The sequence below is a fragment of the Schistosoma mansoni genome, chromosome 4 (genome assembly GCF_000237925.1).
Source record: "Schistosoma mansoni strain Puerto Rico chromosome 4, complete genome".
Lineage (NCBI taxonomy): Eukaryota > Metazoa > Platyhelminthes > Trematoda > Strigeidida > Schistosomatidae > Schistosoma > Schistosoma mansoni.
The window spans coordinates 15,652,373-15,679,837 of record NC_031498.1 but is presented as its reverse complement, the minus strand read 5'-3'; the positions used below and the strand labels follow the sequence as shown (position 1 = coordinate 15,679,837).

At 36.4% G+C, this 27,465-nt stretch overlaps 1 protein-coding gene across 1 annotated transcript; it reads left to right on the top strand.

The window, feature by feature from the left end:
- Smp_059150 (hypothetical protein) lies at positions 1-27,465 on the top strand. Its single transcript, XM_018796959.1, has 13 exons — positions 1-49; positions 92-186; positions 1,061-1,327; positions 3,230-3,287; positions 5,512-5,602; positions 9,052-9,179; positions 11,092-11,189; positions 13,603-13,738; positions 15,082-15,211; positions 18,070-18,299; positions 23,412-23,628; positions 24,081-24,376; positions 26,810-27,465. Exons 1-13 carry the CDS (start codon positions 29-31, stop codon positions 27,281-27,283), a joined length of 2,241 nt encoding a protein of 746 aa, XP_018652048.1. The 5' UTR covers positions 1-28; the 3' UTR covers positions 27,284-27,465.

Below are 27,465 nucleotides of genomic sequence, written 5' to 3'. Positions count from 1 at the left end.
ATCTAACTTGACGTTACTGTAGTTAGTGATGATTGTTCTGTTGAGGCTGGTAAGTTCTACTATCATAAATTACTCTTCATAAACATGCTAGAAAGCCTCAAACATCCAAATTTATAAGTATATGAAATATTCCATTTCAACAAGACTTTGTAAAGACAATCCTTTCCTATCCAGTTTTTCGACGAGGTGAGTTTGTATCATTCGGATGCTGTCGTTATTTTTCCTATTTATAAACATCATATGTAATATTCCAAGCGTTGTGAGAGCAACTGGTTTTACACTCGTTTATCGCCTATTTAAGAGAGACGTTTTGCAGTTCAGAGGCTCTAATTGTTTCGAGCTGCAGTTTTATTAATAAATTTAAAGTCTCACGTATCAGCCTTCAAGGGTTTTTTAAAACATCCTAATATGCCTCGAAAATCAATGGATCAGTCTTGCATCAACACGAATCTTCTGATGTTGATTACACATGATACTTTTGTAGGTGGTAATTATTGTAGTTTCATTCACTCTTTAGGATACCTTACATATGCTCAATAAATTCTGCAGTAAAGTCAAATACAGAGTCTTTAATTCCGATTACATATTAATCTCCCATTGTCTGTAGATAGTGTTAAAGGGACATAGATCACGTGGGAATATGCCTCCCTATTACCAAATCCCTGTATATTTTATTGTGTGATTATACCATCAGACTGCGACCACAAAATAAACCAACTACATAACCATAAAACCTTCTCTCATTCATACTTCTCAGTTGACTTTTGTGGCACGGTAAAGACTAGCTACTCGAGAAGCATTGTGTCATCTGATTCACTTGAATCATCAAGACAAACTATCATATCAAGATAATAAATGACATCTAAGTAACAACCCTGTAACCTATAATTGTCGAAAAGTGCCCATTCACGGGGGTTATACTCAATTTTCACTTTTTATGTTAGGACAAAGCGTCCTTACTTTGGTACGGCACCTATTTTTATATTTTCAGTCATTTCTCGTCGTTTATTATTAAAAGTAATACTTTGTCATATTTTTCTGTCTCACACGTAAATCGCAGAACTACCAGCTCATATTCTGGAAGTGCTATTCCTCCAACCAAACCCCGAAGAATTTTCCGGAAGTTCCTGTTTTTGAATCTGATATCAATCTGTTCATTTATTGGCTTAGTTTACGTGTCTGAAACCATTCGAAATGAATTGATTTCATACTATCCACCTTCTAAGGACATACTAAAGTTGATTGAAAATTCAGTTGGAGGTTGGTATTCTGGTTCAAAAACTGAACAATCAGTTGTTCCTGTCAGTGATTTTCCACTCCCACCTAAGTAAGTTTATCTTTCGTTTTCTAAGAGCGTAGCATTTTGTTCTCCAGGGTTTAGGTTCTCTACGCCTGTGAATTTGCTTGCTTAACTCGTCATCAAGATCTTTTCTGGGGGTTATTAAGGCATATTTATTTCCTGTAGGTTTCAAAATGACTTTACAACCAATAAAATTAAAAACAATAAAAGTAAAACATCTTCAGAGATTACCATTATCTCACAGTTTAAAGAACTGGCGATGGACTAAATGTACTTCTCTGAGGAGATTCGTATCAAATCATTTGTGTGCATTTTAGAGTAGTTTTTAAGTAGTGTATATCATCTGAGGAAATCGAGCTGTGGTATCAGTTTTTGAAGTCATTAACTGTTGGATCAAGGCGTAAGGAAACGTGTGAATTTCCTTGTCCGAACTTGTGCAACAACTGTGGTTCAGATCTGGAGATGTTGGTTGATTTAGGCCTAAATGGGTCACTGTGACAGCTGTTTTGACTTTATATCTTCGTCATAATCTTGAGTTCAATTTCATTTCTTTTCATCATTCAATCTCATCTTCTCCTTTTGAACTATATTTCTCGTGGCTTTTTATTGTAGTCTATATTATTTCTCGTCTTAGGCTTCTCATCTTGTTAATTTCTTTCACTGTGTTGATACAGTGTTGAAAGTCGGCAGTTAAATTGTATGAAGCCCGATCAAAGCTTTTGCTTAGTAACCTCGAAATTTTAACTTTAATATTGTTTGGTTTGAGTGTCTTCAATGTGCTTTTTATATTTTCGTTATCGTATGTTAGTTGCATCAGTTAGAAATTCCAAAAATATAGTGTTATTCTGTTCCACTGCTTATATGTGGAAAAACCTAGAATAAAACAACCAGTTAATGATTGTTAAAAAGGAAAAAAATATTATCATTACGAATGTTCAGCTACATACATTTTTGGACCTCATGATCCATTGTGTTTGTTCAGAAACCTTTACTATCTCGAGGACTACATACTCGTAAACTAATCTTCACTCTATTTATATATTCAACCAGTATCTTGATGATAAATTTCCTCGGCGTTTTCGGATATTCTGAAATCTACTCCTCTTTTTATCTCATCTTTTATTTTGGACGCTATTTCAAACTACATAATCCCATAAAATATCTTTTGTTGATATTTGTCGAACATGATTTTGTCCGTACATTACTAATCTCATCGTTCTTCCGTGTATTTTAACTAATGGGATTCAGCAGCAAACGTAGTGTTACTCTATTCAGCTTCTAGTCACACTTTGTACGTATATATCGTGCTACCCGATTGCCCAAGCCTAGCTAGGTTAGGTAGAGTTTGAACATGAAATCCTGTGGTTGAAAGTATATTAATTTCACTACTTGTTTACCGTATAATGTACCTGCACTGCTGTCGACAAATCACTCTGTTCTCAGTGATTAGTCTCTTATTTTTTCTAACAGCGAAAATGTGAATAGCGATGTTCGTAAATTGTAGTATTATAAGTGGTCATTTGTTCGAACTATTTCTATACACAATACAGACAAATTCCATATAATGATGCTTATGACTTTGTTGTTCACTGTTCTGGAAATTTCGGTTCTTATAGATTAGCTATGGTGTATCTCACGAAGTCCCTAAAGAACACGAATTCAAATCCTCAAGGTATCATGGAATAAATGATGAAAGTATGAACTTTAGTCACAAGCATCAAGGAACATAAGACCTGAGTTTACGGCTTTTGATCAAGTATGCCTAAAACCAGCTAACTGTAATAAAAAATGTGGTACTAGGTAATCATCGTAATACACTTTTATTAAAATTGGTTATCACTCGGATAGTAAATTGTACATATGTAGTTTATTCTAGCTGTTTAGTACTTACTTCATTGGTCTTTACTATTGTTTACTCTTTTTTTCAAGACGAAATTCTGAATCAACCAGTCAGGTGAAGTCTGTGGCCAGTTCAGAACCTGTTATTGTAAGTTACTGTAACAAATATTACGAGACTTATGACATTCATCACTTCGTTCTATTCACATATACCGTAGCTTTAATGGGAAAAAAATCAGCAAGTTGATGTTAACATACAAATATTGTACTTTAACATTTACCAGCTCATTAATTTGTATAAAAAGTATGAAATTTTCTTCGTATATGCGGTGTTTGTCTATTGTTATACAAGTTAACAGTAGTATTCCTGATTTTTACTAATTATAATTTTTATGGTGTTAGCTCGTATATTCATTGAAGAAGTGTTGGTGTGGGTTTAATTTTTTTCACTGATTATCTTTTGTAACAGGCGTAAAATACCCATGATTTTCACGAATCTACATATCTTTTTTCAGCATAATTCATTCCATGTTAGAATTATTTGATCGATTCACTTACCTCTTCGATCTCAAAGGGGTACAGTTTAAGCACAGTTTTTAGTGGAAAACGAAGGAAAACAAAATATAACTCTAACATCATGATCTTATTTTACACATCCAATCTTTCAATTAGAAACCTTGACGTTAGAGACACATTTAGTCCAAACTGTACGGGGGAGTATAGGCTTTTAGTAAACGCTCCGTAGTGGCTGTAATCATTTGTTATACGTTAAAACCGATTAGAGTGGCGTCGGAGTCACTCACTTTATCTCTTGTTTAATCTTGAGCATAGTTTCATTTTAGCGTTTTAGTCGTTCAATCTCATTTTTTCGTTTTTAAACCGTGAGTGAGATCGATGCACGTATAATTAAAGCCAGAGCGGCTTATGCCAATCTGGGCCATCTTTGGCGCCTTCGTGATGTTAGTCTGGCTGTAAAAGGTCGGATCTACAACGCGTCGGTGAGAGCAGTTTTGCTCTATGCTTGTGAAACCTGGCCTTTCCGAGTTGAGGATGTTAGACGTCTCTCTGTGTTTGATCATCGTTGTCTCCGAAGGATTGCTGACATCCAGTGGCAACACCATGCTAGTAATGCAGAGGTTCGGCATCGTGTGTTCGGGCGCAGAGACGATAATTCAATTGATGTCACCATCTTGAAACACCGACTTCGGTGGCCTGGACATGTTCTACGAATGTCGTCCCAGAGAATTCCACGTCGTGCATTATTTGCCGACTCTGGGACCGGTTGGAATATTTGGATAGGTGGTCAGTGTATGACATGGTGTCGTGGCATGAAAGAAAGCTGCAAAGGGCTAGCTTCTGTTGGTCCTTCACGACTCCCTGGTTGGGGTCCGAGAGATGGTGCAACACAGTGGCTAGAGACGTTATCAGATATGGCTCAGAATAGAAGCCAGTGGCGATCCTGCTGTAACCTTCTTTTACTTTCTACATAAAGAGTGGTTCTAACTTTCTTAACTGAAAGAGTCTTCCGGTTGTACATTTCAGTCCCCCTTATCTTTTCATCCTTTCTCTTCCTACTTTCATTATTTTGTGTGGCGCATATGTATCTGGTGCCCTTTTGTACCAATATATATGTGTTTAAATAAATAAATAAATAAACTCATTCGCCCTTAATATTTCAAGTTTACTCTAGCTTTGGGCTTATTCATTTGTCAACAAGAATCAATACATATTTGTACCAGGTGCTAATAATTTACTGTAATGTATCTCATTCACTAACTATTTGTTCGTCATTGAACCACAGTTTTTGTGTGTGCTAATTATACCGCCCAGTTGGACACAACTAAAGTAGATAAGTTGGGTTTCAAAACTGTGACCTACTAGTTGAAAGGAGACTGAACTATTCAATAAACTACTACCATTACTACACAGATCCTTTGCTAAATCATTTATTATATTGCATCACAATAATTCTCTGTTCTTTTATTATCTCTTACCAGTCCTGTCAAACAATATCCCGAATAAATGTAGATAATACGTTTTCTTAACACCTACGTCGTAGCTGACTGACTGACTTAACACTCTATTCATTGTAGATTCACAACATTGACGTTTATTATCCCTCTGGAATGTGTAAATAATATTAAACGTCGCTTCTTATATGTATTTAGCAGTAGATGCGTCTTACATAGAAGCCCATGCATTTTGTAATTATTTGAACTTATAGAAACACTGCAATAAATTCTTTTCGGGCCTCAAACCATTGTTATTTAGTCATTCTATGCACTTTTTCTGTAAGCATTATTATTCTCTAACTGATTTGCGTGTTGTCATCGCGTATTTTTTCATAAAATATCGGTGTTTATTAATTTCAGATTAAGAAAAAACATTCACTACCTACTGTGGAAGAAGTTAAAGATATGACAGAGAAACGTGATCATGTGTCGGTGATGAGCGTAGACTTCTGTTAGTTTCTCATATGTTTAGTTTCTTTTTCTATTTTCAAAGTGTATTATCAGTCGTGCCTTTTATTGCTGAAACTTTGCTGTTTGCACTAAACTGACTAGATTGATTATTCTCAATAGAATTGTTCACCATAGTCTGTTAATACTGGCTTAGTTTAGGTTAATCATATATCCATTATATTTTCTTTTTAGGATTATCCCCAAAATTATGAGGACATCTTATTTTTTAATTTTATCTTCTCACTCAATGTAAAGTTTTCAGAGGGACTAATTTTCTAAATGATCATATTGGTTTTTTAAAGCAATTAGACCTTTTGATGAATTTCGATAGTGTAATAAGAAGACGATGGTGATTGACTGGATTATAAAGACTTCGACATCTGAGGGGAAATACGGAATACAATGGACTTCTCAGAATCAATTAGATGATTTGGACTTCGCAGATGACCTAGCTCTCCTCTCGCATACACACGAACAAATGCAGATGAAGACAGAAAATGTAGCAGCAGCCTCTGCATCGATAGGCCTCAACATTCACAAAGGGAAAAGGAAGATTCTCTAATACAACACGGAGAACACCAAGCCAATCACACTTGATGGTGAAACTCTGGAAGAGGTGGAAACATTCACGTACCTGGGAAGCATCGTTGATAAACAAGGAGGATCGGATGCAGATGTAAAGGCGAGGATTGGCAAAGCAAGGGCAGTATTTCTACAATTGAAGAACATATGGAACTCCAAACAACTGTCAACTAATTTAAAAGTGAGAATCTTCAATACAAACGCCAAGACAGTCCTACTGTATGGAGCTGAAACGTGGAGAACTATTGCGACCATCATCAGGAAGGTACAAGTATTTATAAACAGTTGTCTACGCAAAATACTCAACATCCATTGGCCGGATACTATCAGCAACAGCGTTTTATGGGAGAGGACAAACCAGCTTCCATCTGAAGAGGAAATTAGGAAAAGGCGCTGGAAGTGGATCGGACATACATTGAGGAAATCACCAATGTGTATTACAAGGCAATCCCTAACTTGGAATCCGGAAGGGAAGTGGAAAAGAGGAGGGCCAAAGAACATATTACGTCGGGGAATAGAAGCAGATATGAAAAGGATGAATAACAACTGGAAGGAACTGGAAAGGAAGGCTCAGGACAGAGTTGGATGGAGAATGCTGGTGAGCGGCCTATGCTCCTTGACGAGGGGTAACAGGCGTAAGTAAGTAAGTAAGTAAACAAGAAGACGAAGATTATCAGAACTAAGTGATATGTGAGCGCAATACATTTCGAACAATCTAATCACACATACACTTGTTAAGAACATTTATATATAAAAATAAAAGGTCAACTAGACCAGAAATGAAGGGTAGGATGAGACAAGAATAATAAAGAAATAATGTGAAAACAATTTGAAACCTCATCACTCTGAATAGAAAGTTAATATTATCAGGGTAGGTTTAAGGTGAGAACAAACTTTTTTTTGAATACACAAAGGGAGTTTGGATTTTCGTATGGTTAAGGCTTCAATAAACCTTAGTATGCGCCCTTTTACACTTTTGTACAACACCACAACAGCCGAGTTAAGATCAATCTTTGGTTTGTTTCAATTATGTGTTTGACAATAGAGGATAAGTTTAAACTTCACTCCGTTGCACAAGCAAGTAGCTATCAAGACTCAGTAGCTAAGTGGATAACGCGATGGCGTTTGAAGCCAACAGTATTGGGTTTGGGTCGCAGAGTGAACAACTCTGTGATGCAGATACATCCAGCTGGCGAGTCCCAAATAGGACGAAACGCGCGTCCTGGATTTCACTACTAGCGACCATTCATCTCTGCTTATAGAGCTTGTGACTTAAGGCAATATCGAAGCAATCCTCATAGGATGCATATATGCTAATGAGAGACTGATCAATTGCAGTCCTAAACATCAATGGGTAGATTCAAGTAAACAATACCAAGTGAGGATGTTGGATATTTATCCTCTACTTTTGTTAGGTTATTTGATTCCATTTCTTTCTGAAACCATTTAGGTACATGTCCACACACTCTAATTTTGAGATCACGAGTACCTCTTCCTATGTATGTGTGACCATACACGCATTTAAAATGGTTAACACAGTGGGATGTGACGCAATCGTTTTCATGTTTTTTAGGTTTTCGATGAAGCAAGAACCTTGTTCTTCCCTTGATAATGACCTTTGCTGCTGAATACGTTTTGTTAATGACTGATTTAAGCCTTTGTTTATTGGTTATGTTAAGCATAGGTTTCTTTTACGTAGGAGGCTCGTAAAGCACAGAATTTTATGATGGTTTGAAAAAACTAGTTTCAAGAAATATGCCTAATCTCTTTTATTACTCTATCTAATCTCTCCTATTGCTGTTACTACCTCTACTATTCTGGGATTTGGCCTGACTTCACCTCTGTGCTAATGAGGTATTGCAAATTAAACCAATATACATGCGTACAAGTTGTGTGTTGTGACTGAGTGACTAACTGATTATGAGTATTTTCCACAAGATTTAACACTGATGTTGGTTAGTGTCACTAAGTATGTATGATATGGAAAACTTTGGGATTACTTGTTATGGTTCAGGCAACTACCATAATAGGTAACGGTTTTGAATACTCAGCGTCATAATGTCTCAGAATCTCTATATTTTACAAATGTAGTCGTCCTCTGTTTCTCTTACAGTACTAATAAATGTTTCATTCTATATCTTTCGTTTTTTGTACTCACTTGTTTCTTTTATCTTCTACTCTAGATTTCTGTCACTTAAAATTATTTATGTTTGTCACTTTTTTAACGGCTTATTGATTTCGCACCACTGTAATAATGCGAACCTTTGGAGTTTGAATTAGCACACACCAAATGGTTAGTTTATAACCGTTTCCGTCATGAATCTGTCGCTCGTCGCCATCGACAAGTTTACTAAACATAATCTTTTCCTGTTTATCGATTGTGGAGGATGTTGATTACTTTTAATATGTAATCTTTTTACCGTCAGGCGGTATACTACGATTATTGTTGTTCAGACCTATTGAACACTAAATCGAGCCGGTATCATAGTTATCCATACTCTGTGGAGTGGTGGCTTGGTGGCTAAAACTCAAGTGTCAACCACAAAGTCCCAGATTTAAAACCTGCTCCACGTACTTCACTTTTGGAAACCGGGTAGCATCATCAACCCTCACACTTATTGTGGCTCATACCCAGGCACCTGATGAGTGAGTTTTGCTTATGCTCTTATCTCTTAACTGTTCAATCAGCAGTTCAGATCGTGTGTTACACAAACCTTGATTTGGGTAGTATGATAATACAATAATCCAGTGCGAAGTGGTAATTTTTAACTAATGGTAGAGTAAATGTAATCGTCTTGAATAGCACAGCTCAGTTTTTTCACAACTTATTATTTTGTTTCATTTATTTTTGCGGTTTCATTTATTCAGATGAATTACCCAACGTTGTGAAGGATGTAGAAAGTAGAGTGGAGAGTGCCAAAACTAAATTGAAAGAATTTGAACACGTCATTGAAAAATATCTCGATGCACTGCTTATTGCTGTACAAGATAACAATGTGAGAAAATTTTTTGTCTATAACTTATACTCTTATGAGTTAAATATTTCATTGGTATTTTTCTTTTTCTTCTCTCGTGTAAATACATAGTAAATACAATAGTTTCGTAGGATTAAATAGTTTGACTGAATCATGATTGTTTGTTAGTATTGTAAGTCGTTGCACAGAGCAAATTCGGCCTGTAATTTGAAGGAGCCATATATGTTGATCATAGTATAATAATAATACTCCCTCTTCTACTACTATTAGTAATGATGCATATCTCACTTAACTTTGTGTTTTGTTGACCAATTTCCTTTTTAAAAAATGTATCATTAACGTAACTGTATAACAGTGGAATTTTTGTCCCTAGGAAACGATCAAGTGTTAAAGTGGTTTTGTGACAATGTCTTATAATTTGTAGGTGATTTTTATCACGTATTGATGTTAGCTGAAGAATCACTGCAATAAGATAGCGCTAAATAGTCATTTTGTTCTGTATTTGTAGTTTTGGACAATTGGGATATTAGTTTTAATGAACTGTGTCCTTTCAATTACTAATTTCACCAGTTTATACCTAGTACTTCTTGTCTTTAAATCGTTCTACAGCTTATTTGATGCATAGCTGAATTTAATTATAGTATTATCAATCCTCAAACTACATATTCCAATTCGTTTATTAATTAATTAGTGTGTTTGATTATTTATCACTTTATTCGTCCTATCTTCTGATTGTCTTGTTAAACATTCATAGTTATTTTCAGTAATGAAGTAAATATTCATTTATTTGAAACAGAAATGTTTTACATAGAGCTATCTGGCTTCTCAAACTGAAGCAGATAAATTGGAGTTCAAACCTATCACTCAATGGTTGAAAGTCCGTGGCACTAATCACATTTAACCACCACTCCTCAAAAAACGTGATAAAACTCAGTATTCAAGTGATGTACGCGAAGTGGCTACTTGGTGCTTATAGTACTCATCTACCGAATTTAAAATTAGAATATCGTCCCACCTATGTCGATTCAAGACATCAAGTAGTATCACTAGCTTTCACGAAAAGAGAGGTATGGTTCAATACTGAGTACATAATCCTGCACTTAGTTACTAGCTTTTAATACTGCTTTTCTCTGATGTGTTAGTTTTATATAACATTCAGCAATTAAGAAATCGTCGTTCATATGTTATAATGTAAGTTACTACCAAAATTTCAAGTTAAAAGTGATTATAATACTCAGACTATTACTTAAAAGAGAAATTGTATATTGATTGGGGAGCTGATCGTCCTCATTGAATTCAATAAAAATTGCAAGAAGACTGCGAAATTCCTAACTTATCTTCCATAACACCACCTTTTGTTACTTCTTCATCCTTTAGAGTAGGTCAATTAGCTGATAATAAGAGTACACTACGTGAGTATTCCAGTGTTTAAAACCAATTAAAAGCTTAAAATAGCTTCAGTAATAAGAATATATCCTTGGTTGTATCAAATATACAATGTGGCTTTTCATAAACAAATGATGCAGTTACAAAAGGTCGACTCTTATAGTAGAACAAGCTCTTGCCACATGAATTTTTAAAATGTATTGAGTTATTATGAAAAGCAAGTGTAACCAGTCCCAAACGCCGGTATCTTTGATCACATTCTTAAGTTAAATGAGACCAACAGTGCCAATCCGTTTTCCTTTTTGGGTCTCTCTTCAAAAAGTATCGTTTCATTCTGCAAATAACTGAAAATTATTAATTGTTCGTTCGCATTTTTTTCAATGTTCAAGTTTCTTTCGATTCCATAAAGACTGTTATTGTTATTAATTTACTTCACATTTTCTATTGTTTATTATACTGTTTGCTCAATAATTCTAGGTTACCACCTCCAAATCAACATTCAAACCATTCTTATTTGATTTTTGAACCTTTTCCTATCTTAATTTAGTTCATTTCGAAAGAGAAAAATTGGGATCTTGTCGGAAAACTAGAGATGAAAAAAGATAGGTTAGAAGAACAAGTGGAAAAAATCGTTCAACAAGCTTCGTAAGTGTTATGTATTTTGGAAGTGGAGGGGGGTTGTCGTTTAAATATAAATTCACGTGATGTGAATAAATAAATAAAATGTTAATTTTATTATTTTCATCACGAACTGACCTTAGTTAGACAAACATCGAAAGTACTGGACAGTTGTTACGTCCTAGTATAGGATTTTTCAGCAGTGCACAAATACGACCCTCCAGGGGGCCGAACCGAGGGCCTCAAGGTCTTGCTGTCAGCGCTTTACCTTTAAGCCACTGAGTCGACATCTAATTGTATACATTTTAAACTTCAGTCAGTTCTTCCAATACTATCTGTAAGAAACTTTTTCTCATTTAACATGGTCAGACTTCACTGATCGTGAAGTCATGGATTTATACTCCTGGGACGAAACAGCTGCCTAGTACCTCTTGGCTTTTAATGATTGTTTAACTAAGGTCAGTTCTTAATGCAAGCTATGAAATTTACAGATTCCCACAAACCCTGTGAACTGATGAAAATTTGAATTTTCGAAAGTACCATCACGATTTTGTTTATCATTCAATAAATAATTCATTAAATAAAGTGATATATATATATATATAAACAGAGGGAGAGCTGATAAAATCTAATTTATGAAATTACTAAAACAGTTCAGTAAACCGGGGGATCTAATCATGAAACCTCCATTGTCATTCTTGTTAAGTTGAACTTGCAGAGTTGCTATGCTTGACAAGATTACGAGATTACCTAAAATCGGCAAACGGAACGAAGGGGTAGCAATACAACGACAAGACAAGTTAAAATATTCCAATGCGTCCAAGCCCTGCTAACTAGAGGGAGAAGATTATATTCAGAAGAGGGAGCAGCATATTTCACAAGCGGCCAGAAGCACAAGTAAGCCAAGCACACAACTGAAGCGTGTATATAAAGTATAGAGGTCCTTGGGAAACGTCATAAAATGGTGTATTAAAAGAGGCAACGAACCAAGGACATTTAAGGTCTTTCTAAGTAGGAAATATAATTTGAAGGTAAAAATGGGCGCTTTTGGCACGAAAACGAGCGATTCAAATTTCCAAAATGAAATTACGAAAATAATACATTTAACAAGAGATTTCTGGGGATCTAACATCTCCAATAAGAGTACACTGTTGTCTTACAAGGTGATCTGACAATGTACACATATGAATTCTGTCGTTACGAGAGAATTAGGATCTTTGTGTCAAGACTTATCCTCTCATATTTTCCTCCTTCTGTTACTGTTTTTACAATGAGTCAAGAATTTTCGTACATTAATGTTCGGGTCGATTATCATTTTCCTCTTTGTGCACATTTGTTTTTATGGAGGGTTAGTTTAGTAGTTAACTCATTTGGTCGTCAACCATTAGGTCACATGTTTAAATCCCTTTCCAGCTACGTTGACCTTGTGAAAACCGGGTACTATCACTGACCGAACACATAATTTTATGCCTGTTTATTACTAAGTAGGTCGTAACAGTGTATGCTACTGCTTCTTGCCTCCCGTACCTCTGGGAGACAAATGTGGGCAATTTTTTATTCAGTATTCAATTTTTTTATGTAAAATGACTTACCATCTATTGGAAAATTTTCTAGAAATATTTATACCATATCATGACCAATTTGCGAAAAGTGCTTTATAATATCACCTAATAAATCGTTTATGATGTGAATATCTGTGAGATACAACTACTATCATCAACGTCTATATTTTCTTATTATTTTGTCGATATTTTCGCTTGTAACTATTTAGATAAGAATTAAATTAAGCTATAATGTTTTCAGAAGGTTTAATTTGTTTTAATGTTTTCTGGGATTTGTGGTAGTTGAATTTGGTTTTTTGATTGAAAGATTTCAGTTTTGTAAGAGCGTTGTCAACAGATTTCTGGATGGACAAAATATATCCTGTTTTCTTCATTTTAGCTAGTAGCTCGACTGTTTAGGTCATCGATCTTCAATTACATCGTCACATGTTTTCGAAGGTTCCTTTTGTTTTCCTCTGAATATTAGCATTACAAAAGCTACCAGTCAGTTAATTATATGAAAATTAAGACCTGGCACTTATAAGCATCGGTCCGGGCCACCACACTATTTCAGCACAGCGAAATCCCATAGTAGTAGAAGCAGTGACATCATCAGTGTTAGTACAAAGATTAGGTATAGACTTTATAATTCGAGAAAAAATGAATTAGTGAAATAAAAGACAAAGTATTGGATCGTTTTAGAAGAGTGAATGCACCAGCCTTACTGTAAACGATTCTTGCCCATGTCACCCAAAGTCTCAAACAATTGGTTACGGTAACTGCTCAAACTCCGGCTAGGTAGTCTTCATCTACCAACATACTCAGATCGATACTCGATGACTTTTTGGACTGATGTTTTGAATAGTTATGATTATTTATTTTCCATCTTTAATAATTAGACAACAACTTGACGAACTTCATCATATCATTGAACAACATAGAAATTCGGAACAAGCAATTGACAGTAATATCATCCCTGATTCTATTGAATCCTATGGAAAATTACAATATGACTTAACTGGATCAATCAATAAGGTAAGTATATACTTCACAATTTCTTTTCTTGTGATTTAAAACTTCAGAATACGTCACGTTGTAGATTTTATTTTATGAATTTCCCCCAAGTTTGTGCGACAATGAAAAGGTCCATAAATAACGACGGCGTTAGTGGTTTAGGTGTTTAAATTTCAGGGAGTATGTCCAAGGTTCTTGTTCTGCTCCACCTATTTTGGTTTGGATAACCGTTTAGTACCAGTCAAATTCAACTACACGGATTTGTACTTGGTAAATGAGTTACACCATTTGAGTAGCAGTTCATTTTCTTGTATTACTTAAAACTTTTCTCGTAGTACTCCTGACTGACTGGATTTCGGTTGGACAATGTTTGCTCCATGTCAAAATCACCGGTACATACTTTTGATAAGTTCGATACTAAGACAAAACGCTTGTTTAATTTTATCTTTCCTCTTAAGTTCATCAGCTAATATCAGTACATGACGAAAACTAACTTCGAAATATTTAAATTTCTTACTGGTATATGAAAGATTAAGCTAAGTGAACTAGACATGACATAAGAAAGCTGTTTGATTTGTTAATAAGAACTTCTGAATACATAGTGAGCTCGTATACTGTATGTCGGACATCAATGCTTCTATGGCGTTATATGTTAGCACATAAAATATTGAATTCCAAATATCTCTGGGATAAATATGTGTTATATTTGATTGGTTTTGCTTTGTATCCCAATCAGCATTAACCGCTTCTAATGATTTGTCTAAAATGCTCAAGCTTACCTCAATCTACTCTAATATAAATGTGATCAAAATCAATTCAACATATTCATAGGATGTAATCAGTCATTTAGTTTTTTTTCAAGAAGCTGTCTTAAAAATGCAACTTCCTGTGAGATTACCACCGTGCCAAATGTTGAAACATGAATAGTTTTAATTAAATAATTAATTCAAATTTTTCTTCTGATTGCATTTATAACTATGAACAGAGATGAATGGGGGTTAGCAGTAGAATCCAGAACGCGCGTTCCGTCCTATTTGGGACTTGTTAGTTCACAATACTTGTGACTTGAGGAAATATCAAGTCAATTCCCACAGGATGCACATATGTCAATAAGAGATTGATCAATTGCAGTACTAAATGTCATTGAGAAGATCTAAATAACCTACCAATATATTTCTAGATAATCAAACTATAAACTGAAAATAAATTGACAATTTTCACGGACCAAGCTAGATTAATACAATATAGTTGACCTCTAAATATTATTTTGCTTTCTGGTTAGTTTCTTCATATTTTGAATCTCCCCTCCCCCATTGGAATTAAAGTGCTTTTATGTTTTTCTCAATGATTTCTTTGATTTAAAGGTAGTAAAACTTCAGAATGACGTTAATATGCTTAAACGTTATCGTGATTTAGCTTCTTTATCTCATACAAACTTACAAGATGATTTAGAAGCTTTGTCGAAACATATTGAAGGGAAAAGGCAGGGCAAAGGTAAACAATTGTAATTGTTATTAAAACATTGTTCTATTTTTATATTCTTATTTAAATTGTTAATCCACCCACGTTGAAAATATACTTGATAAAATTGAATTACAATTTCATTGTGTACGTTTGATAAGATTAGCGCTTAAAACTAATTCATACTGTAAATTTCCTCCTCCCAAGATCATTTTCAGAATATGTTATTGCTTAGTATTCTTGGACACTACTTCAATCAATAAATCCCCAAATTAGAACACGGTTGAACAGGAATGTACTTATATTCCAAATGAACAAGGCTAAATGGATGCAGGAATCGCAATAAGAAAAACGTTAGTATAAATTCCCTTGATATTGTTTACTTGAATCTACCCATTGATGTTTGGGACTGCAAATGATCAGTCTCTTATTAGTATATATGCATCCTGTGCGGATCGCCTCGATACTGTCTCAAGCCACAAGCTCTATAAGTAGAGATGGATGGTGGATAGTAGCGAAATCCAGGACAAGCGTTTCATCCTATTTGGGACTCGCCAGCTGGATGTATCTGCATCTCAGAGTTGATGTTCACTCTGGGACTCAAACGTAGGAAGATTTTATGATCTCCTTGTATCCGCTAGCACTGATTGGTTAAGAAAAAGCCAATCAGTGCGCTTGAACACAATTCTGCACGGAACATGCTTTAATCCAATCCATATCCTGCTAGTAGAATGACTAAACAGTATTTAACTTGACTTATTTGGGGGATAGCATTGCATCCAAAATAAGGGTAGTGTATATATTTTACTGTTTCCTTAAAGTACTGCGATAAATGCTTTTAATTGCATGAAAAAAACATAAATTTCAGAAATACTAAAATGTTTATTTTCGACGATATGTACATACATCAATGATATCAGAGAAAACCTTATATTGATGCCTGACAATCCATGAGATATTTTCTGCTAGACTGTCGAACGAAACAGAGAACATCTTAATTCACTATTCCATCGTTTCTCTTTCATCTTACTAAATCATCATTATTACTGTTTTGAACTACGTAGACAGCAAGTGATTTAATAATACATTATTAGTAAAAGTAACCATAAAAATTTCCTGTGTATGATGAATATTTTGTATAGTTTGCTTGTTACCTCAAGCAGAGTGAGGGTATATAACCACCTCCCTCCACTGTCCTATCCAAACAGTGGGGTTGGAGGAAGTTTCTCAACCTCAACTTTGTTATCGATAACGTTGACTAAGTACGTACGTATTTGTAGTGTAGATCTGCTAGGACCCCAAATGCCCTGGTACGGCCGAGAGTGGGGAGAGTCCGCTCTACCCCCCGAAATGCTCTCACATGGTCACGCATATATAGCCTCTGTCAGGGAAGTTCTACTCACTGCCTTCTCGTGGCATTACTGTTGTTTACGAAATTGAGAGGACGAAAAGCGAATGTCCGGCGCTTTAACCGGGTTAGTGGACATGGGAAGTCCACCTAGGGGGGTTGGAAAACCCTGATTCCAAACCAATGGTGCACATGGGCTCCAGTATCCTGAGGGAACAAACAGCATATGAGTCAATCGTTGGTCACCGGCTACCATAGGATTGCATCTCCTCACGATGCTCCACTGCCTTGTGGATCAGATCTTTAGGTCTAAGGCTCCGGATGTGTCCCCATCTGCTTGAGTTTGGGCACTTGGGCAGTATCACAGTCCTCACACAAATCAAATGAGATTTGTGTGACGCATATATATCTGGTGCTCCTTTGTATCAATATTTATGTGTTTAAATAATAAATAAATAAATAAATAAATAAATAAATAAATAAAGTGTAGATCTATAAATAATTTAATATATTTGTAATATCCCATCATTGGGATATTTTAAATATATTAATTTATTTATAACAATCTACCCAATGCTCAATTTATTCAAAATTATCAAGTCAAAACTTGGTAATGATACCTATAAAAAGTGTAGATCTGTTACCTGGATAAACGCGTCTCAGCTGTGCATATATTTGTGAGGTCCACTTAGCTATTGAAGTTTACCAATTGTTTATCATGGGGTATTTATGTGTAAGCCTTTAATCATTTCTTAAGGGAATATTTCTTATTGAATTAGTCAAAAGAATTTTTGAGTGATCACTAGTAACAGATTATGTTATTGTACTTGGTTGGGTGTAGTTTATAGTAAAGAATCTCACTGCTCATTTCCATCTTGTAACTTTCTAATAAGAACCCTGATAATGTCATCTGATTTGAATGCTCATGTCGAATTTCATAATGAAGTACTCTTTTCATTTAATATGATTGGGGTTTGGAATCGACTAAATATTACTACATGAAGTAACTATAAATAATGTGTCGAAGTGTCAAGTCCCGGAAGTTACCCACAATTTAATCTTCTTCAGATATAGCAAATGGGACCCATGTTCTTCACTTTCCTGTTCCCTTGCTGTACATCATACTTTAAAGTATTCGTCGAAATTTCATTTTCTATGTACGTGTTTGTCGTTGAGTAGTAATAATTAATGTTATATTGTTTATTCCTCAGTATTGATTGGATTTTGTCAATGAAGTCGCATTGTATCAACTAGAGTAAATAGCTTGGAATTCTGTTCCGTATTAGTTGATTGAAGGCACTCGGTAGGAAGCTATGGACCTAGGTTTTTGTGTTGGTTAATACTCGTCAGCATGATTTATATACAATGTTATAGGTCCTCAAGAATGTTAATGCATCTCGTTGATTAGTATTAGTTAGCATGAAATCAAACTTCAGTGTTTCCTTATAGTCTTCTTCATCTGTCCAATGATTGCTCCTTGAAAATAGTTACCGATTATTGTATTTTATTTGTTTTGTTATACTAATTCTATTGGTTATTTTAGGTACTTCCACAACAATGAATGTGGATGAGCTGAATGATTTGATTTCAGTGGCACATCGTCGTATCTCTTCCTTACAAGATAAATTAGATCATTTAGAACATAGTGAAAGAGAACGAATGAAATCAGCCTTAGAAGCACAACGTCAAGCAGATGATAGTCTTCGAAAAGAATATATCAAACAAGAATTAAATCGAGAACGGACGAGACATGAAATTGAAAGACATAAATGGGTGTGTAACGGTTTAGTTTTCTATCTACGTAATTATTATATGCTTTTTTCAACGACACTTCCGGTTTCACAAGAAATTTTTGGGTAGGTGACATAATTTAGCTTCAATTAAAACACCATCACATTATCTCTCGTATTTACTGAATGATAGACCAATCGAACTGCGACATTGATTGATAGCGATTTTAATTTTGGAGTCATCATCACTTATCAAAAGATTGAAGTTCTGCTTAACTAGCAAGTATCAAACAGTATAACATATAGAAAAAAGGGGCTTCTTGTCCATTGCTTTATTCTTCCAGAACTTAATGGCTTAAGCACTCAGGTGATAATTATTAGGTCACAAGTTTGAACCTCATTTAACCCACTTCATTTTAGACAATCCTGTCTTAACATCAACTTATACTTAGTTGCCGAGTTGAAAAACTTCATTAAAATTAAAATTTAACGTTGTCGGAGTAGAAGGTGTGGGATGATAGATGCTGTAATTTATATACGAATCACTAGCTGACTACTCAGGAGCGTTGTGTGAATTAGCTAGATTATCCTAACACAGGTAAATTGAGGTAGATGATTTTTAATCTTACTATTAAACTTTTTAAACACCTCATGGCTGTATCTGTATTCATTTGGTAGTATATATAAGATCATAATATGTCAAGAAACTTCAGTGGATTTTTATACGCACTCAAATTTCCATCGATCTGACCTTATTTATTAATATAATGAATTACTATCAATTAAATATATAAACTCCATCCGTTTGATCAATCAGTCAGTTAAAAACAACGTCATATCTGATACATATGTCTATCGACTTATGTTTCCATACCACATTCATTATTTATTTATTTATTTAAACACATATATATTGGTACAAAAGGGCACCAGATACATATGCGCCACACAAAATAATGAAAGTAGGAAGAGAAAGGATGAAAAGATAAGGGGGACTGAAATGTACAACCGGAAGACTCTTTCAGTTAAGAAAGTTAGAACCACTCTTTATGTAGAAAGTAAAAGAAGGTTACAGCAGGATCGCCACTGGCTTCTATTCTGAGCCATATCTGATAACGTCTCTAGCCACTGTGTTGCACCATCTCTCGGACCCCAACCAGGGAGTCGTGAAGGACCAACAGAAGCTAGCCCTTTGCAGCTTTCTTTCATGCCACGACACCATGTCATACACTGACCACCTATCCAAATATTCCAACCGGTCCCAGAGTCGGCAAATAATGCACGACGTGGAATTCTCTGGGACGACATTCGTAGAACATGTCCAGGCCACCGAAGTCGGTGTTTCAAGATGGTGACATCAATTGAATTATCGTCTCTGCGCCCGAACACACGATGCCGAACCTCTGCATTACTAGCATGGTGTTGCCACTGGATGTCAGCAATCCTTCGGAGACAACGATGATCAAACACAGAGAGACGTCTAACATCCTCAACTCGGAAAGGCCAGGTTTCACAAGCATAGAGCAAAACTGCTCTCACCGACGCGTTGTAGATCCGACCTTTTACAGCCAGACTAACATCACGAAGGCGCCAAAGATGGCCCAGATTGGCATAAGCCGCTCTGGCTTTCGTTATACGTGCATCAATCTCATCACTCACGCCACCACCAGCACTTATATAGCTACCTAGATACATGAACTTCTCAACTACTTCAATCTGCTCACCATCTAGGGTGAGTGCAGGATGAGAATCCTACCAGTCTTGTAGGAGTACTTTGCACTTGGAGGGTGCAAAACACATGCCGTACCTGCGGACACTGATTGCCAACTGATTAAGTGCGGATTGCATGCCTTGGGCATTATCGCACAGTAAGACAATATCATCCGCATACTCGAGGTCGAGAAGTCGTTCTCCAGGCAACATATCCACACCGCCATTACTTACATCCATCAGAGCTGTTTCCAGGATGTCATCGATGGCAAAGTTGAAGAGGAATGGTGAGATTGGGCAACCCTGCCTAACCCCACTGCTCGAATGGAACAAGGGAGAAAGGTGGTTGTATGCCCTCACTCTGCCTGAGGTGTTCGTATACAGGGCCTTTAAGATGTTAATAAAGTTTTCAGGCACACCCTTCTTCAATAGACAATCCCAGAGAACAGTCCTGTCCAACGAATCGAAGGCAGCCCTGATATCAAGAAACACTACGATTGTTGACCTGCGATAAGTATGACGGTGTTCTAACATTTGGCGGAGGGTGAAGATGTGATCAATGCATCCTCGACCAGAACGAAAACCAGCCTGCTCCTCGCGAGTCAATCGTTCTCGGGTTTTAAACAACCTACGAAGAATGACAGAAGCCAATAGTTTGGACGCAATCGGAAGTAGACTTATCCCCCGATAGTTATTGCAGGAACAACGTGAACCCTTTTTAAAGATAGGGACGACTATCGACTCATTCCATGATGTTGGAACACTTTCTTGCTCCCAAACCTTTGCAAACAACACCGTCAGTTCCTTAGCCAGAAAGTCACCACCATCTTTAAAATAAGCCGGAGGTAAGTCATCTGGGCCCGGTGATTTGTAGCGCTTCAAGAGTTGGAGTTCCTTGCGGACTTCCGCCTCATTTGGTGGATCAGTCGTCACCGACCATGGGGGGCAGGACAAACTGGTTGATGTTGCCGGGGCAGCAGGCCAGTTGAACTGCCCTTCGAAAAATTCCTCCCATCGTCCAAGATGTCGACAGATGTTAGTGATTGGCATCCCGTCATCCTCGTAGATTGTTTCACTCACACCAGACTTCTTTCTGCCAGTGGCTCGGATGAGTTGGAAGAGCTTCCGGCAGTTACCAGATGCAGCTGCTGCTTCTGTCTCATTAGCACGCTCCGACCACCAGGCTTCTCGGTCCTTACTCAAGCTTTGCCCGATTTCATTACGCAACAGCCTTCGTTTGTGGTCAAACTCACGGTCACCCGGAGTAGACCGACGGGCTTCCATCAGTTGTAAGGAGCCAGAAGAAACCCAGTGCTTATAAGCGGGACGTTTCGCGAAGCCGCAAGCGGCTTTACTCACCATTTTCATGGCGTCGTGAAGATGCAACCAATGCTCATCTATACTTTCCGGTGGGATGGTAACTAGCCTAGAAGCTAGCTCCGCTCGATACTTACTTGCAACAGAAGTTGCAGCCAGTTTACTAACATCGATCCGTTGATGGCGGTCAATCCTTCGGCCACTGAAAATTAAGGTGAGATTAGCGCAGACCAGGGCAGATCAGACTCCAGATAGGTACTCCAAAAGGAGCGGCAGTCTTGTACACAACCACGCCAGCGGTAGCTGATCGTGATGTAATCAATCTGAGTCCAGGCTTGGGATGCAGAGGGAGGACGCCAGGTGGCACACCGGCGATGACTGTGCCGGAAGTTAGTGCTGGCCAGAAACAGGTTGTGGTCTGTGCACAGTTGCAGCAAACGGTCCCTGTTATCTGTCCTGCGACCAACAAGTCCCCATCGGCCACCTAAACGACTCTCTTCTGTGCCTAGACGCCCGACCTGAGCATTCAAGTCTCCGGCTAATACTAAAATATCTATCGAACGCGCTTTCTGGAGAAGAACTGTTAACTGGTGGTAAAACTCATCCTTGATTGCATCCGGGCTGCAATCTGTCGGGGCATAGGCGGAGATGACGAAAAGACACCGTTTCTCACGCCGATTTCTTCTCACTTTGATGGAACTTTCTAATCTAACAGCACATAACCGACTGTTAATGGGGATCCAGTCGACTAGTGCTGCCTCAGCTCTAGCGCTTAGTGCAACACCAACGCCTGCAAGACCAGACGAAGATGCCACAGAGTCTCCGGATAAGCGCACGTGAAACAAGCTTTTCGAAACGACAGATGGAGAGCGAATTTGTAGTACTTCACTAGAGTCTTGAATACGGGTCTCGGATAGACAGCAAACATCAACATTAAGACTTTCTAAAGACATAGCCAGCCCCATCTGCTGTCCGATCTGCATTAGTGTGCGAACGTTGAAGGAAGCCAGCTTGAACAACGTACGTGGTTTCAGAAAGACTGCTTCAGTATTCGTAATCGGTGGAAGCATTCATTTTCAACCAGACAGTGACTGGAGATCGTCTAGATAGGACAGAGTTTCCACCATGGGCGAGCTACTGCATAAGTTGGAAAGGAAGGATACACAATTTGGGAATAAAGGGAGTGAAAAAGCGACGTAGTAAATAATAGTAATAATAATAATAAGGTAATAATAATAATAATCATGATAATAATAATAATGTAAATTGTCTTGCTTCTAGTATGAGCGAGAATAGTATCGTCAATAGAATTCATCATTTCATTTATTTGTGTGTGGGCTGTGATACTACCCGGGTGGCCAAACCGAATCACATTCATATACAGCGATGAATATCAAAGTAACGGTGTTAGTAGTAGTAGTTGTAGTAAGTAATAGTAGTAGTGTAGCGAACAGAACACGACTGGGGACAATCGAATGTATTCAAGCAAAAATTACAGACTATCTCAGTAAATTCTGACAACCATACAATGAACAGTCAATTTGCAAATTAACAATCAGTTGTTTCAATCTTCACCGTTTCTTCTCTAATTTCGTTGTTCATGCAATTTCCTACCGATTGCGCTTCGTTTCAGTTCTTTCCTCATCGGTCTTCTGCCCAAATACATTCTATGTCTGACCCACACCATATACTACTTATGTGGATATAAGTAGACCACACCACACTCGTCCCCCCTTTAAGGCATTCGTTCATGCGGTGGTTCTGCTCGCCATGCCATTATTTTCTTTCACTGCAGTCTGTGCCGAACTCTCCGTCAGAATGTCGAGTCTGCGGCCCGCTGACCTCTATAGCTCCGTCGACCTGCCACCCACCATCGGTAATAGTAAGAACAATTACGGATTGTGGGTTGCAGTTGAAGGAGAAAGAATTAATTCACAGGATAAAAAGGCATAAAGTAGTTTTAATGCACATTAACCATTATTAATACATTTTTTTCTATGGCTTGGTCACGATATTGTACCCGGGTTTTTTTCATTTTTCAAAAACCTGCTTATTTTATACAGTTTCATCACGAGTATTTTATTGCTTGAATAATTCTTAGTCATCTGTACAATATTATTTAAATTAGTTACGAGAAGCTCGTGATGCTAAAGAACATGAATTGAAATTAGCACTGGCGAGACATAGTGAACATCTTTCACATATGTTACAATTACAGAAAGATAAAATGGAGCATCAATTCGCACATCAACTACGTGAAGAGTTAGCAAAAGAAAGAGTTGCTTTTGAAGCTGCTCTTATCGGTTGGACTAAGCGTATGGAAGCCATAGAAGATGTTGTGGATGGTTAGTTAACCGTTGGGTTTTTGTTTCTGAAGTATTTATTTGACTCGTATTATTAATTTTTTATTTCATGCAGCAATAACCGACAAAATCCCAATAAAATATGAAGTTTCATATATATATACTCAGTATTCAGTACGCGTATTATTATCTGTGGCTTGTTGGTTTATGCATTCGAATTTTAACTAACCGGTCACAAGCTGAGACTTAGCTTCACGTCTGGCAATCAGATTTCAAACGTTATTTATTGTTGCTTTACAATTCTGACTCCTTAACCCAATAAACGGGATCGTACGTGGATATCAACTTGTATAGCGTATCGTTTCCAATATGTATCAGCAGAACTAAAAATTAAATGCTTTGCAAGTAACTCATTTCTTACGTCTTTTTCTTTTCTTCTCTTTAAGATGTGTTTTATTAACAACCCATCAAACATATTAATTTTTTTATTTCAGGAAGAGCTGATCTAGATCGGTTAGCTAAAGAAGCACAATCATTATGGCTTTCATGTGAAGCTTTAGCCTGTCGATTGCATTCAGATAGCCCATCAATGAAATCTCACCATGAAACAAAAAGCGATTCAATTGTACTGAATCAAACTGGATCTTTAAAAGATTTTGTCAATTCCATTCGTGAATGCACCGCTTCCGGAAATTACCCTTTTGTCAATATAATTCTAGACAGTCTGTCTAATGATATAGTGGAAAATGGAGTTTGGACAGAAAATGGGTTGAAGAAGAGATTTGAAAAGGTGAATTTTTATCTTTTCTTTTTCACAGTTTTTCAAAGAATTCGAATGGATTTTTCGTATTTGATTCCTTGAATTTGGTTATCACTTAAGAGTGATTAGATATACACATGACGTAAGTGATGCTCATCGACTTGCATTTTAATGATTGAAACACCGTTGCTGTCATACCGTACTTCTTTTGCACCCATAGTTTCCTAAATACTGTCGATGCGAAATTAAAACTTCTCTTTCTAGTAAACATTATATAAAGTTTTACCAGCGTCCGTCATGTGTGCAGACCGAAACATGTGTTACCATTGCCTAGTAACCAGTTCTGACATTGAAGGACCAACTCGAAGGCAAATATGCCACTACAAGATTATGTCATTACTTTTTGTCATGTCTTATGACATCGATAAAGTATTATGGTTATAGAAGCATTTAGTAATTGATTTTTTTTATAATTCAGTAATCAAGTACCAATTTGCGTTTTTAGTCTTTTGCTGTGTTTTACATATGTATGTACGAGCTAGTGCTGTTACCCAACTGCCTAAATCGATTTCGGTTTAGCGGGGTCCGAACTTACAGTCTCATGGTTGAGTATTGTATTTAAGCTTTTACGCCAGTGCTTGTGCATTAAAGTAAATTATCTTTAACAATGGTTTCATTATCAATGGGTAATTGCGAGTGAATTTTAAAATACCTCTCATTGTTCTACATAGCTGAATTCTATGTCCATTTATAAGCTTCAACTAAGATGCTTAGACGTTTTTAAGAAGATATCAGTGTATATTTTGCACTGATCATTGTAAAGCAACCTTCATGCATTTATAATATAACTCACTTTAAAAAACTTTTCCAAAAGCTCACATTCATTTGTTTTTGTGTGCGCGGATTAAACGGTATCAAAGCAACTTTATCGAGAAATCGACCTACTCATTTATTCTATGAAAATGTTATTGTATATTCTGAATGCTAATTAACTTCTCCATTATGGAGCATTATGGTACCGTGTACATACTAAAAATATAAATTGTACAGGGTTGCATATGTTACATCTTCATTTGTCACGTCTATTTTAGAATTAAAAACCACTTACCATTGTTTGTTTTTAAATCTTAAATATCAAACCGATTGCTAAATATTTCGACTTATCATATTCCATATATGTTGTGTCTGATGCTGTTATGTCTGCTAAATGCTTAACTGGCTTGTGCTTTGTACTAAGGTCCTGAATTTGGCGACGCATAGCAAGAAGATGAAGACTTATGATAAAGATTTATTTAATCTAGTAAATGAGTCGAAATGGTACATGAAAACGCTCATTTACGTACTGATTTTATTCGATTTTTATGATTGGTTAACAATTTCTACACATAGGGGAAATACACAGAATTATTACAAAAACTCAGACGACATACCATACTGAAACGAATTTCATACTGAATGTATTCAAAGAATGAAATCTTAGATAAAAACTATGCTTGAATAAATCAATATTACACTGAACAAAACATCACATTGAAATCAAAACAAATATTACTCTATGTAATCATAATTTTGAATCAAAAACGAAAGTAATGTTGAATGAAAAGCACAATAAGTTAGGAACGTGATTCTAGCAATTAATAGATTCAAATAAGATTTTGTGAATAATAAGTTTTTTTAAATATACTACAAACTGAACCCACCACCGCTCCCGTCGGGAAATTATGTTTGCTGGGATAGAAGCAAGTTGGAACAAAATCAGGAGTGATCACACCAAGACATGAGATCATCCCATGAAGTCATTGACTATTGATCTAAACCATCCTGAGAGATGCAGATTACTCAGTTGAGGTCCGTACAATAACAGCGATCTGGAGTTGGAGACTGTATGAGGTGGCTCGAAGTAGTTTGCAGTACCACAGGTACATTCACTCTTCATCTTCCTGTTGATCTGGAATTCCATATTTTTCCCATATATATCTTTCCACTGTATGTACTCAATCCATATTTCAAATATTTGATTCTTCTCACTGTCATTGCCACTAAATTATTTCGGTCTCTTTTGCAATTCACCTTGATAATTTCATATCATCGTGCTAATGCGGTGTGGCAATTTGAACCAACCCAAATCTTTGCAAAGCTCTGTGTCGATAGTGAATGACTGGCTAGCAAGTTGAACTGGGTCAATTATTTTTACTGCATTGATTCTTTGTCCGATTGGACATAATCTTGATTTGTTAGATGTTTTTTTTACTATAAACCTTTTCAAGACAACATACATATATCGTGGACTATTCAAACATAGATATCAAAGTATTTGTAGGTTATATTTCTAAGGCACATTTCGTTTGCAAAATATTAACAAATCTCATTCATTTATTTCGCATTCGTAATGATTGCATATGGATTATCCGTAAGGATTTTACATTTATTTTGTATCGTATTCTATTTTTTTTGTTTTCTAAGGTATTTAACGTCTGTAGAAATGTTGCATTAATTGATGAAACAAGTGGCTCACTATGGGAATATGCTTTATCATGGCTACAGTCTATATTAGTAGTAGATGTGAAATATAAATGTTTGGAAGCGATTTCACGTATTAAACCAAATATTATTGGTAGTCCTTATGTTCAATACATTAAAGATTATGATACAACAAAACAGACGGACTCGAGACCAGATTCATTTCATTTGTTATCTAGTGCCAAATTCGCTATGAATAGTGACCATAATATCTTTTCAGGTGACGAGAATACCTCTAGCGATGAAGCACTTGAAACGGCTGTACGATTGTTAGGTCAGTTGCGTGGTCAATCTCGTGTTGTTGCAAATGATTGGCTAGTTGATGCTCGACACTATTTAGAAGCTAAACAAACTGCTAGAACGTTATTAGCCTATGTTGCAGCTCGTGATATTTCTACTTTCCAAAAACGTCTATAATCGTTTTTGAAAAGAACCATTTAGAAGGGCTATATCATTATTTATCATTCTTATTATCGTTCTTGGGTACTGTCTGAATCTTCTCATGAGGCATCTTTTGTGAAATTAGTATTTAATTTTTGTATGAAGTGAATTCTAATTTGTAATTAGCCTTATTTAAATGTACGTGAATATAACTAGAC

Excerpts from the sequence above, each read along its gene's own strand:
- Smp_059150 (XM_018796959.1), top strand. The coding sequence starts at position 29 with ATGATTGTTCTGTTGAGGCTG. Across the intron at positions 5,603-9,051 it reads GGTGATGAGCGTAGACTTCT|ATGAATTACCCAACGTTGTG; the intron begins GTTAGTTTCTCA and ends TCATTTATTCAG. Across the intron at positions 24,377-26,809 it reads TGAAGAAGAGATTTGAAAAG|GTATTTAACGTCTGTAGAAA; the intron begins GTGAATTTTTAT and ends TTGTTTTCTAAG.